Below are 13,264 nucleotides of genomic sequence, written 5' to 3'. Positions count from 1 at the left end.
TATAGGAGAAAATTTCTCTCAATTTAATCAACTAGATGCAGAAGGAAATTTAGATAGGGCTTATATTTTTAATAGTCATGCGTGGTGGAATGCTCTTTTCTGGATTTGAGAATATGAAAGTGTTCTCATATTGGCGATTGTTTTCATAGGCCAGGACTGATGTTCTGCAAAATTTTGAACTTACATGGAAAGAACCGATCAATTTTGCTTACTAATAAGGTCAAAACTAGCATGGAAATTGGAATTTACACATGAACTCATAGGTTACTCTGATTGATAGTAGTTCAATAAATATTTGTTAAGAAGCTGTATGATTGAATGCATTTTCTGAAAGACTCTTTAAGAAATTATCAAATCTTTCCTCTTTATCAGTACCTTCTTGGAGGAGTGTTAATCAGTGAAATAATTTTTAAAAGGAAAAAATGGACAGAAAAATTCACTGAGTAACGCACTCTCTCAGGTATCCGTTGCTATAAAATAGACCACCCCAAAACTTAGTGGCTTAAAACAACAGTGATTGATGATTTCTCTTGATTTGACTGGTTAGTGGTTCCTATGTCATTGTGTTCAACTGGGACCTTACTGGGTGCCTGGGTTCCCTTCCTCATGGTCTCTTGCCCTATGTGGCAGGTTGTCCTCCAGAGCGCCTATGTACGGTTTCCCTTTCAAGTCTCCAGCAGGATTTCCTTTTCTGTGTGGTGTGTAGATTTCCAGAAGGAATATTACCCCCTAGTTGGATGGTGCTTGCTTTTGGACACATGGAGTCACAAGGCCAAGCCAAGGTTCAGAGTGAGAAGGAACTACAGAAGGTGTGGGTATTGGAGGTGTGGCTCATTGGTGGCCACAACAAGTGACCAAGTTAGCTAGCATGCTTTTGTTTGTTTTTGGTTCTGGGGATTAAACTCAGGGCTTTTTGCTTGCTAAACACATACTCTACTTACAAAGCTACACTATATCCCCAGCTCTTAACTATCATTTTAATGATTTATAGCAGTATAATAAACATAATTGTGATGCAAGAGAAAAAATAGATTACATCACACTTCAGTAATTCAGTTAAGATTTGATTTATCATCTTATCTAAGAAAAGTATAAACCTTGAAGTAATATTACCCTTGAAGCATTTATTTGGTAGCCATTTCATCTCTCTCATTTCTCTAAGTAAGATTGGAGCTACTGTTTCTATAAAAATACAAGATGATTTTTGACATGGAATGATTAAAGATAGTTAGAAACTCAATGAGATAAAAGATATTCTCCCAATTTTCATGTTGGTTTGATTCAAAGAAGCATTAAATGTATTAAAATAAGGTGACTATTGGGGGCATTTAAAATGGTTTGTACAGAGATAGAAAATTGATTCATTTCCAAACTGTCCATCTAACATTTGCTTATTTTTAAGATGTAATTTATAACTCATTTTAAGATATACTTGAGGCGTTTAAGTAAGACATTTGAGAAATACATCCTATTTAAAAAATATCTTTGGAACAAAGCTTTGGAAGATAAATTTACATAAAACATATCTTTGGATGATAATTTAAGCTTGAAAAAAAGTCAGTTTGTTAAATCGTCATTGACTTTTCGTTCTGATGTTGATTGTCTTTCTCTTTCAAATTCTATTATTTCTAAACAAACTAGAGTAGTAAATAAGAAGGGCAACTCTTCTTCTAAAGCAAGTTTATGAAGTGGATATGCATTTTAGGATGTAGTATTCATTACCTCTGAAGTTTCTTTTCCCCCCTCATTTCCAGCAAGATTCCATACAGTGGGTTTATAATAGCATCGAGAGTGCTCAGGAAGACCTCCAAAAATCTAACTCCAAACCTCCTGGAGATGAACCAGGGGATGCTTTTGACTGCAAAGTTGAAGGTAGGTTTCTTCTTTTTCTCCCTTTGATTTAATAGTTTTCTTTTCTACTCTGTCTGTATCTACTTGCTAATGTTGAAGGTCTTGTATCTTCCAAACATGACTTTGAATCTTAAGTCATTATCACCAAATAGATGTCATGTCACATAAGCAAGCAGTAATAGCTTGTGCCTAATGTGTCATAGTCATATCTTGGTTGTTAGGCATCATCTAAATGTTTTACATAGCTTATCTCACTTAATCATTAAAAGAGAACATTTTTTAAAAAAAAGTAGGTATGATCATAACCTTCTAGAAATTGAGGTCTTTGTAGGTTAAGGGTTTTACCCATTCTGGTTAAGTGATAAAGTGAGGATTCAATCCTGAGTTATGTCACGTTTCCTTATTTGGAATTGAATGTTGTTTATTTATTTTTGTTCTTTTTAGTTATACATGACAGTGGAGTATAACAATATATTCATACAAACATGGAGTACATCTCATTCTAATTAGGATCCCAGTCTTGTGGTTGTACACAATGTCAAGATTCCCTGTGGCGTATTCATATATGTATATAGGAAAGTTGTATCAGAATCATTCCACTATCTTTCCTATTTGCCACTGATATGATTCTATATTTAGAAGACCCAAAAAACTCCACCAGAAAACTTCTAGAACTCATAAGCAAATTCAGCAAAGTAGCAGGATATAAAATTAACACCCATAAATCAATTTCATTCCCATGCACCGATATGAATCAGCTAAAAGAACAATTAGGAAAATGATCCCATTCACAATATCCTCAAAAAAAAACAAAAACAAAAAAACAACCAAAACAACAACAACAAAAAAACCCACAAAGAACAAAAACAAAATCAAACCTGGAAATCAATCTAACAAAAGAGGTGAAAGACCTCTGATGAAAATTATAGAACTCTAAAGAAAGAAATTGAAGAAGATGGAAAGATCTCGCATATTCTTGAATAGGCAGAATTAATATTATCAAATGGCCATGCTACCAAAAGTGCAATACAGATTTAATGCGATTTCTATTGAAATCCCAATGTCATTCTTCATAGAAATAGAAAAAGCAACCATGAAAGTCATTTTGAAAAATAAGAGACCCAGAATAGCCAAAGCTATTGTGAGAAAAGTGAAACTGGAAGTATCACAATATCAGACCTTAAATTATGCTACAGAGCTATCATAACAAGACCAGCATGGTATTGGTACCAAAACAGGCATGGAGACTAATGTAACAGAATAGTTGACACAGAGACAAATCCACATGAATACAGTTACCTAGACAAAGGTGCCATAAAACATACACTGGAGAAAAGATAGTCTCTTTAACAAATGGTTCTGGGAAAACTAGAAATCAATAGGTAGCAGATTGAATGTTGTTTAGATTTTGCTATTCCAGTTATCATAAAAAAATGAAGAACCTCAGCCAGGCACGTGGGTCACACCTGTGATCCCAGTGGCTCAGAAGGCTGAGACAGTTCAAAGCCAGCCTCAGCAACTTAGAGAGGCCCTAAACAACTCAGTGCCACCCTCTCTAAATAAAAACTAAGAAAAGAGGGGAGTGGGGTGGGCAGGTCTGGGAATGTAGCTCAGTGGTTAAGCGTCCCTGGGTTCAATCTGTGGTATCAATAAAAAAAAAAAAAAAGCAGAACCTTAGCCCATCCTCATTTTGAAAAAATTTACATGTTTATTGAAATGTAGAAGCCTTGGTCTGGAAGGTCCATAGTCCCTTTCAAAATATTTTCTTGATTTGAGTAACTTTTACTGTATTCTAACATTGACAGTAAGGAAAGAGGCAAACTAATATGGGAAAAGAGAAAGAAGAGAGAGAGAGAGGTCTTTGGATAAATTCTCCTGCTATTTCTGTTTTCTCAATTGAACAATCCAGCAAATTGCTTTATCCAGAGGCGTTGCCAAAAGCAGCTGAAGCAATTGCATGTATGTCTGCCTCTGACAGATACCTTGAATTTTTATTTTAGAACTTTTTCACAGAAAAACAATCCTCCTTTATAATTATTTTCCTGTTGTCCACTCATCTTATTGGTGGATGTCTCTGGACATTTTTATTTTTATTATACCATTAGATTCTTTCAAACCAGTACAGCTAGAGAGTTCTGTATTCTGGGCAGTTTTTACTGGCAACACTTCTAACACCATATGTGTGGGGTTTTTTTCCCCCCACACCAAGCAAGTCTCCTACTCTCCAGATACCAATGGGGTGTGCTGTAATTCAGTTCCAACACCTATTTCTGGGAGTTAGTATGGACGTCACAAGTGAAGGGCTCAGTCCCTCAAGACTGCCCTCTCCTCAGATGCCCTTGTAGGTTCCAGGTTTTCACCTGTATTTCTGACCAATTGGCTTTAAGGTCAGGGGTTCTCACACCCTCTTCTTAGATCCAGTATTTGCTAGAATGATTCATGGAACTCAGAAGCACACTTCACTGACTATCACTAATTTATTATAAAGGATACAACATGAACAGGTTCACAAGGTGAGTTCTGGTAAAGTCCCAAGCACAGGAGCTGTGTCCCCAGTGTTTTGGGATGTGTACCCCTCTGGATGTATGCATATGTTTATCTACTTGGGGGGCTCTCCAACTTGCATTGTTTTTTAGTGGGTTCCATTATGTAATGGGTTTGGCTCAATCATTGGCTATTGGTAACTGAACTTAATCTCAACCCACCCCCTACACTCAGAGGTCTGCAGGTGGAGTTGAAAGTTCCAGACCCCTAATTGCATGGTTGATTCCTTTGACCGTCAGCCCCCATTTTTGAAGTTATCTAAGGGCTCACTAAGAATCACCTCATGAACACATTACTAGTATGTGGTTGAAAGGAGCTTGTCATAAATAACAAAAGGCACCTCTGTTGTCTCAATAGCTCAGTAAATTGTAAGTATTTTAGAAGCTCCTCATCAGAAATAGGACCACAGACCAAATATATGTTTCTTATCATATGACATCTGTGTATACCAATCGTGGAAGGGGTTCCTAGGAAAGTTTAGTTGGATCCTGTTCCAACTCATGGGCAAAACCAGAAATACCTCAACTTCATTGGAGTAACATAATATTATTATGATAAGACCTGATGTTAGTTATTCAAAATAGGATGAGCCTCAGGACCTCAACCTGAGGCTTTTATTTCTCATTTGGACTTAATCTTTGGTGTCACAATGTAAGGTAGGTCGGTTAATTGGTAGTTAGGAATTGGTGTCTAACTATTTTGGACCTTAATTAGTTTAAGGTAAACCAATATACCCCTTTAGCCTATTTAATACATACAATTTACTATCCTATTCTAGGATTTTGTTGTTTTAAATAAACAATTTTATTTTTGTTTACTTAATATTTATTATTGGATCTCCTGGTTTCTTACATGGCACTTTAAGTGTTTTTCCACCAGTTGACTGATCGCAGGCTGAAAATCTATAGGAAGACATCCTATATAGGAATTTTTAGTATAGTGAGCAATGATGAATTTTCTCAATGAACTCTCCCTGAAAGAGGCTGTTTGGGAAACTTCAGGTATCCTATCCTCTCTGTTCAAAAACAATTCTTACATCTCCTTTGTCTTCTATAATATGCCCTTCTTTATGTGTGTGTGTGTGTGTTTTTTTTTTTTTTTTTGCTGCTTTGAGAAAATATTCATTCAATGTTTAAGGCATTTTTAGAAACCCTAAATTTAAGCTGTGTATGCTCTTTTCATGAAAAAATAACACAAAATCACATCTGTAGTATTTACATTGGTATAACTAAATATAAACATGGCCCACAGATCTAAGTGGTATAAAGATGAGATTGGTCATATTAAAGTGGTGAGATTTGAATCACTCAAGCATTTGCTTTGTATAAAGTACGTTTATTTTTCAAATTGTTAACAAGAATAGATGCTTCATTCATCGGATTTAGCCGACCTTTGAAGAACTCTTGAAAAATTATTTGAGGCTCAAAATATTTGAGGAGATGAATAAACCTTTCATGATGTTGCCAAATTAAGATTGTCTGCATTGCAGAGGCACTCGACAAGTTCAACACCATGGCCATCATCGACGGGAAGAAGGAGCACGTGAGTCTGACAGTGGACAACGTCCACCTGGAGTACGGGGTTGTGTACGAGTATGACAGCACAGCTGGGATCAAGTGCAATGTGGTGGAGAAGATGATTGAGCCCAAGGGGTTCTTCAGCCTGACTGCCAAGGTAGGAGTGGACCTGTCACCACCAGGGGTTCCCTTCTAACTAAAACGACCTGATGAAATGCAATGACTGTACATGCTGTAGCTGCTAGATCCTTCAACATCTTTTTCTTTTTTCTCTAGTATTGAGTATGTGTATGGTCTTACTTTTATTGATCCTTTTGTATGACGGTTTTAACTTGGATAGAACTCTTGCCCAGCTGATTGGGCAAAGACTTTCGTACATTTAATAGGTTTGCAGCCTCTGTTAATTCAGTATTGTGGATATGTTTAAGATAGTTTTCTTCACAGGTTTTTTTTTTTTTAATACACATTATCCTCTGACCCTAGTCATTGAAGTTCTGAAATATAAGAAATTTCAAATTCTGCAAGTGTCAAAAATTTCAAGAAGCTTAGAGATCAGGTTATGAATAGATCCACAGAAATTTGTACAAGTCTTATTTGGAAAGGACATCACCATATGGTCCTTAGACGAAAACAAGATGAGGGAGGAAGCGAATTTATATCCAAATGGACGAAACATGTGACTCTGAGCTTTCTTTTCATGGTGCTTCTAAAAGTTGAGTCCCTCAGACTCCTTCTGTGACCTCCAGTGTTTGTTTCTGCTTGGCTATCATTCTGAGAGAATTCAGATACTTCAAGAAAAATGAGATATATTTCTCTTACTTTTATCTTTTCATTTTATTTCTTGTTTTAAATATGTGTAGTTGAGACAGTCACCAGTTATAATATATATTTTTAAAATTTTAGTGGGAGAAAGTAACATGGAGATCTAAGTGATCCATTTTAAAAATAAATATTTTACCTTTTTATTTTATGTTCTTGAAGCCAACTTAAAAAAAAAAGTACAACTACTCATCATCATGAGGCTGTTGTGCCATTGTATGTATCTATTGATATATATTTCCCAAACATAGTTCCTTTGCAACTATGTTATACAGTCAATGGAAACCATGCAAGAGTTTGAAACCACATTATTATAGTTATTTAATCTTATTTTTCATGTACTTCAAGTTTGCAGAATTGCGTGGACTATTCTACATATGATAATTATGTTAGTACTGCAAAAATCATTTCCATTTTACACATGAAGAAAGTCAAAGGAATTAAGGCATTTAGCCTGGAGCATGCTGCCAATGACAAGGCCAACTCTGATTTCTAGACTAATGGTGAAATGAAAAACTCATACTAACAGGGAAGTGGATGGAGGTAGTAAGAGGCTGAAAGAAATAAAACATCAACACATTTTTATGTCTTACACAGTATTATAAAAATATTGGTTAAGGGTAAGGTCAATCCCTATGATCTCTAACAGTCATAAAACACCATGTAATTCTCAATCCATTGGAAATTCTAGTGACCTAAGGTAAACAACACACACACACACAGCCTTACAATTGATTCAAATATTCAAAAAAGTTTGCTAACTGAAAACATTACATGGATGCTTTTACATGCTTTTATCATCTAGAGCTTAGACACAGCATAACCATTAATTTATATTTTACCCGGATAACTGTTCATTTATTCATCCCTTCTGCAAGCATTTGTTAACTGCACTGTCTGTGCTGGACTCTCTGTAAGAGGACGCTATTGCTTTTCCTGGCTTTTTTTTTTTTTTTTTTTGTTCTCCCACCCAATTGAGCGGAAAAAATGTTCTGGGTTACTCTGACTAAAAATATAGGAAATATGTTCCCACATCAGATGTCTGATCTGTCCAGCAGGGAGTCTTTGAAGTCCACTTACCTCCCCAAGCAGCCTTTTTATACTTAGCAGAAGGTGTAACCTGAGATACCTAACAGGCAAAGCAAATCACCTCTCTCACAGTGCCTCAAAGAACATGGAAATCCTGGGGAGCCGCAAAGAGAAGAGCAATACTGGAAAGTCACCCTGGAGCGTTAACTTATGAAAATTTTATGCGGCTACTTCTGATGTTTGTTTTTTTTCTTATTTTATTTTGTATTGTGTGTTTATTACTAGATTCTTGAAGCCCTGGCTAAAAATGATGATCATTTTGTGCAAAACTGTGCCAGCCTAAATTCTCTAAATGAAGTGATTCCTTCTGACCTTCAGAGTAAATTCAGTGCCATGTGCAGTGAAAAAATTGAGCACATTTGTCAGAGAATTTCCAGTTACAAAAAGGTAAAGATTCTATAACTCTTATATGTAATTAGTACTGAGATTATTATTGAAATGCCAAATTTAAATCGATCCTTGATATTCCTTTTATACATATATTATGTACTGTATTTATTGTAATAATGATAACATTTATACAACTGCCCTAGTCTATTGTTTTCTGTTACTATAGCAAAACACCTGAGGCTATAAAGAGTAGAAGTTTATTTATTCATGGTTCTGGAGCTTGGGAAGCCCAATATCAAGGTGCTGGCAATTAGTGGGAGCCTTCTCTCTGCATCATAATGTGTTGGAGGGCATCACGTGATGAGATACCCAGCACACTAGTTAGGGTCTGTCTTCCTCTTATAAAGCCACTAATGCCATCATGGAGTCTCCACTTCATGACTTCATTTAATCTTGATTACTTCCCCAAAGTGTACCTCCCAATGCAGTCCACACATGAATTTGGGAATTAAGTTTTCAGCACACGAATTTTGTGGGTCCATATTCAAACCATAGCAATAGTATATTGGAGTATTTTAAAAATGTCTTATATCCATTACCTCATTTGATCTTTGCCAGCCTATAAGCTATATTATTATCCCACATTTTTGAAAAGATAATATTAGCTGAGGCCTAACGAATTAAATAATTTACCTGTAAAAGATAGAGCTGGGTTTTTTTAAATGCAGATCCTTTAATTCTGATATCAAAATTTTAAATTACGCTATGGTCATTCTTTCCTTTTTCTCCCAACAAAGGAAACGGAAGGCCTCAATCAAAGTATGTGGCAAATGGGCTGCTTTAAATTGATTGATTGGTTTATTTACTTGTCATACATTCTTGGACACCTTCTGTGTGCCAGGCACTTCTTGTCATGAGGAATGTAACCTGGGATGGGATAGACAAGATCGCTCCTCTCATGGTGCTCACATTTGAGTGTGGAAATAGCGAAGAATTAAAAACCCTTGCAAAGGGGTTGAAACAGCTTGTGAGGAAATCAAAATAGGGAGGTATAGTAGGTAGTGTCAGGGTGGTACCTAGTCAGGGACACCCTCCTTGTGAAACCCTGGGTGTGCATGACAAGTAGAGCTCTCCATTTGCATTGAAGAAGGGAATATTTGGGTGTAAGGAACAGAGGGGACAGAGGCCCCAAAGCAGAAAGAAGGCGGGGGGTGGGGGTGGGGAGGTGGGGGTGGGGGGGAGTGGCCAGCTCTCCAGTAAGGTCAGAGGCTTTGGCAGGGGTCCGTTAGAAAGAGTTAGAAGTGTTGTGCCTTTTGGAACTTTGGAAGGAATTTGGGTTTCATTCTTATATTGATGAAGACCAATGGGAAGGCTTTAAGCAGGGGGATGATTTTATCTACTTGAGGATTTTAAGGAATCATGCTTTTGTAGGGGTGAATTGCAAGGGTGGGAATGGAGAAATTGAGAACAGTTGGAAGCAATTACAGTAGTTCAATTGAGCAATGATGACAGCAATGAGGGTGGAGGAGACAGAAAATTAGATGGATTTGGGAATATATTTTGGAAATAGAATTAATGGAAATTGACCTCCAAAGCATATCCCATAATAGTTTTTAATTTTTGTGTGTATTTATATCATAGAAGACTAATTAATTAAATTTCCCCCTCAAAATGATGTAATTGCTTAAAATTTGGTATGTCTACACTTGTGATTATTACTTATCTAGATATAAATGAATATTATTTAACTATACATGAATTTTATATTGTTGATATTGTAAGTGAAAATAAGTCCATGCGTCTATATGTGGATGAGAATGTGTGTGAATGAATACCCAAAGGACTGTCATTGTTGGCTGCATTGGGTAGAGTGAGACAAGGGGTAGAAGACCGTACTTCCTGTAATATTTGGGTTGTTAAGCATGCATTACTGTCATAATTTTCTAAAAGTCCAGTCGCATGAGAAAGTGATATCGAGATTGCGACCTGCCTGCGGCACCCATTAGCTCTCTTTCCATGACTGCTGAACTCTGGTTCATCTGAGTTGGCAAGGAGTCCCCAAATGGGCAGTATTGGAAGTTGTAGGGAAGAAGATTCTCCTTTTACTTCTCCTTTTCTCTGTAGTCTGTGACAGTACTTTGAAGTAAAACTCAAAAGCTCTCAGCAAATGCAAGTTTTATTCTCCTTTTGATCACATTTTGAAAAAGAGAATCATTCTGCTTCAGAGATGGTTCTGTAAAAGATGTGATGGGGGCTCAGGCAGATTCTGGGAGTCAAACTGGTCCCTTGTGTCTGTGTCGTTTTCTTTCTTTTTTTTTTTGATTTTCTTTTTCTCTCCATTCCTTCATATGACAAAGATGCTGGAAGTAGCTTACAGGAACATACATGAAAAGGGTGAGCTGTTAAACACATGCATGCACACACACTCAAAACTTTAGGAACCACTGTAGATTGGGTGGTGAATTGCTTCATCTGCTTCACAGAGGACCAAGATAACACAGGCTTAACCAAGATGGATTGATGATTGATTGATTTTTATTTTCCCCCCACATAAAAGTCCATCCTGACAGGAGTACAGTGGGGTGGGAACTTGTCAATCTTAGGAATGTTCTGCCATGTATGGTTTTGCTTTTCTAGGGATATTGCTATCTTCTGCGAGTTCAAAGCTGCTTTACCACCATGTCTAGGCTGTGAATCTTCAGAAGGGCAAAGAGGAAGTACACAGTTTGCTTTTGCTGCCTGACCCAGAAATTATCCACATCATTTCTGTTTAACCCTTATTAGTTATTTTTTTGAAAGAGAGACTGGGACATATTTCCTCAGGCAGACTTTCACTGGGCTCAACTAAAATCTGGGGAGTCTTATTACAGAAAGGAAGAAGAGGAGAATGGGTATTGGAGGAAAATTATTAATATCTACTCCACAGTAAAGCTGTATTAGAATAGATGGTACTGACCAACAGGGGAAAGGGTCCTTAGGTCCCAAGATTCTATTTACGTTCTAAAATTGAATACTGTATTTGGCTTTCTACTTCCTGGTGTTCAAAATGTAAAGGCAAACATCCTGATGTATTTTTGCAGCATCCCTGTGAAATAGACATTTTGCATAAGAAAAGCATAGCTTTTCTTGAGCTAAAAGAAATCTCTCACACAGATATTGTATGGTGCTGCCCATAAGCGTACCATCATGAAAGAAAGAAGGGCTTCAACAAAAACATCTGTTTTACATTGCAGATATTTTTAATGCTCTCTTTAATGAAAGCCAATGGCGTAGATGAAAAACCCAGTCTATTCAAAGCAAAACTGTTGTGGGATGGGGCAGGAGGAATAGGAAAATATTAACTAATGTGCACTTTTTTCGTTTTTTCTTTTTTTTGGTAGGAAGTGCTGGGGATTGAACCCAGGGCCTTGTGCATGTGAGGCAAGCACTCTACCAACTGAGCTACATCCCCAGCCCCTAATGTGTACTTATCACGTAAAGAGTAGGGCACACGCACAGTTGTTCCAGGATGCCTGCCCTCCCATACTTACAGTCTAATCTAAAGGAAAAGCCAAAGGGACATGAGGAATGCAAGTGCCCACCTAACCTGCTAGAAATACCCCTGAATGGCTGAACTTGCTAGCCCCATATAACCCAGTTTTCATGGTGCTTCCTAGAGTTATGAGCTCACAATAGTGTGTGTGCGTGCGTGTGTGTGCCTGTGCATGTGTGTGTGCATACACACATACATGTGCATGTGTCCTGTGCTTTCCCTCTCTCCCTTTCTTACACAGTTCTGGGGTGGAACCCAGGACTTTGAGCATGCCAGGCCAATGCTGTACTACTGAGCTCCCTCCTCAGATCGTTTTATTATTTTGAGACAGGGTCTTGCTAGGTTGCCCAGACTGGCATTGAAATTGCAATCCTCTTGCCTGAGCCTCCCAAGTAACTGGGTTTTTTGTCAGACTGCAACCAGCTACCTAGCATTGCATGAGGTGTTTTCTAGTTTGCTTACATTGTAGAATTTACCAAAACAGTGAAATGAGGTACACATTTCTCATTTCATGGAACGAAGTGCCCGAAATTCAGGGTGGTTAAGTAACTTGCCCAAGGCACTCAGTTGGCAACAGCAATGGGATTTGAAACTTGCTCCCTTTTATACTAACACTGGTTGTTATTCCTTTACCTGCATTTGACTTTGTGTTACACAGCTCAGTGCGGTTCAGACTGGAAAAGCAATAGGATTTCAGGAAAGAAAAAGTCATTGTGGACTGAATAGTCACCAAATGGTAGGTCCTGTAAGTTGGGATGATTTGTCAGAGTGAAGGGGAAGATGGCATAAAAAGTGACCTAAGTTCAGGCAGAGATACAGAAATGAGACTGCTCTTAAGGATAAAGAATCCGCATACTCCCTGGACTAGAAATGAAGATCTGAGTGTGGATGTAATTTAAAAAAAAAAAAAAAAACCCGACAACATTAGACTTTTCCAGTGATATTTTGGAATAGCATAAGAATCAGATTTGTTAGTAAGAAAATCACTTTGGCAATTGCATAAGGTGTTGGTGGGAGAAGAGCCACAGCAGGGAGGTTGGTAAGTGGTCTTTACCTGTGGAAGTGCGAGTTGATGGTGGTATGGACCCTGTATCAGTATTGGAGATGAAGAGGATCATTCCAAGATACGGGTAGGGGGCAAAAACTGGGCAGATCTGCTGAAGTGGTTATAGCAGATGAAGACGCTGTCATTTCTTGGTTTCTAACAAAAACATGGCTTATTAGAAACTGAGGTGTGCATGTGCAGGAGATGAAAAGAATATAGTTTAGGGTTTCACCCAAATGTTGGGGATTCTCAAAATCATCATCTTGGTGAGTGAGAAATACGTTCTACTTAATTGTTCATAACTAGCATCCTGCAAGCTTTTAAGTTAGAAATGGACAGGCGAATGATTTCATTTATGGACAATGATTTTACTTTATTTTTTGTGCCAAGGAACACTCTTCCACTGAGCTACACCCCTAGAACCACAGGAATTGATTTTAGATAACAAAAAATAATACCCTTGAGTTATAGAGAGCCCTTTTCTGCCCTTGATCGTTCTCTGAGTCTCAGAACATCTGTGTGTACTGACATACCATC

At 37.5% G+C, this 13,264-nt stretch overlaps 1 protein-coding gene and 1 non-coding gene across 2 annotated transcripts in view; one reads left to right on the top strand and one right to left on the bottom strand.

Annotated features, from left to right (window-relative positions):
- Prex2 (phosphatidylinositol-3,4,5-trisphosphate dependent Rac exchange factor 2) overlaps positions 1-13,264 on the top strand; it is a 298,856-nt gene that overhangs the window by 148,366 nt on the left and 137,226 nt on the right. The window contains exons 21-23 of the mRNA XM_046428586.2: positions 1,755-1,872; positions 5,885-6,069; positions 8,046-8,207. Of these exons, the coding sequence (XP_046284542.1) occupies positions 1,755-1,872; positions 5,885-6,069; positions 8,046-8,207 (465 nt within the window). The remainder of the gene's footprint in view (positions 1-1,754; positions 1,873-5,884; positions 6,070-8,045; positions 8,208-13,264) is intronic.
- Positions 11,529-11,601, bottom strand: Trnav-cac (transfer RNA valine (anticodon CAC)). The gene has a single exon. It is a non-coding gene; the product is annotated as a tRNA-Val (tRNA).

The sequence above is a fragment of the Marmota monax genome, unplaced genomic scaffold, assembly GCF_021218885.2.
Source record: "Marmota monax isolate L192 unplaced genomic scaffold, Marmota_monax_Labrador192_F-V1.1 WCK01_AAM20220418_F8-fsc00044, whole genome shotgun sequence".
Taxonomy (NCBI): Eukaryota; Metazoa; Chordata; class Mammalia; order Rodentia; family Sciuridae; genus Marmota; species Marmota monax.
This window is presented reverse-complemented; position numbering and strand designations above follow the sequence as displayed.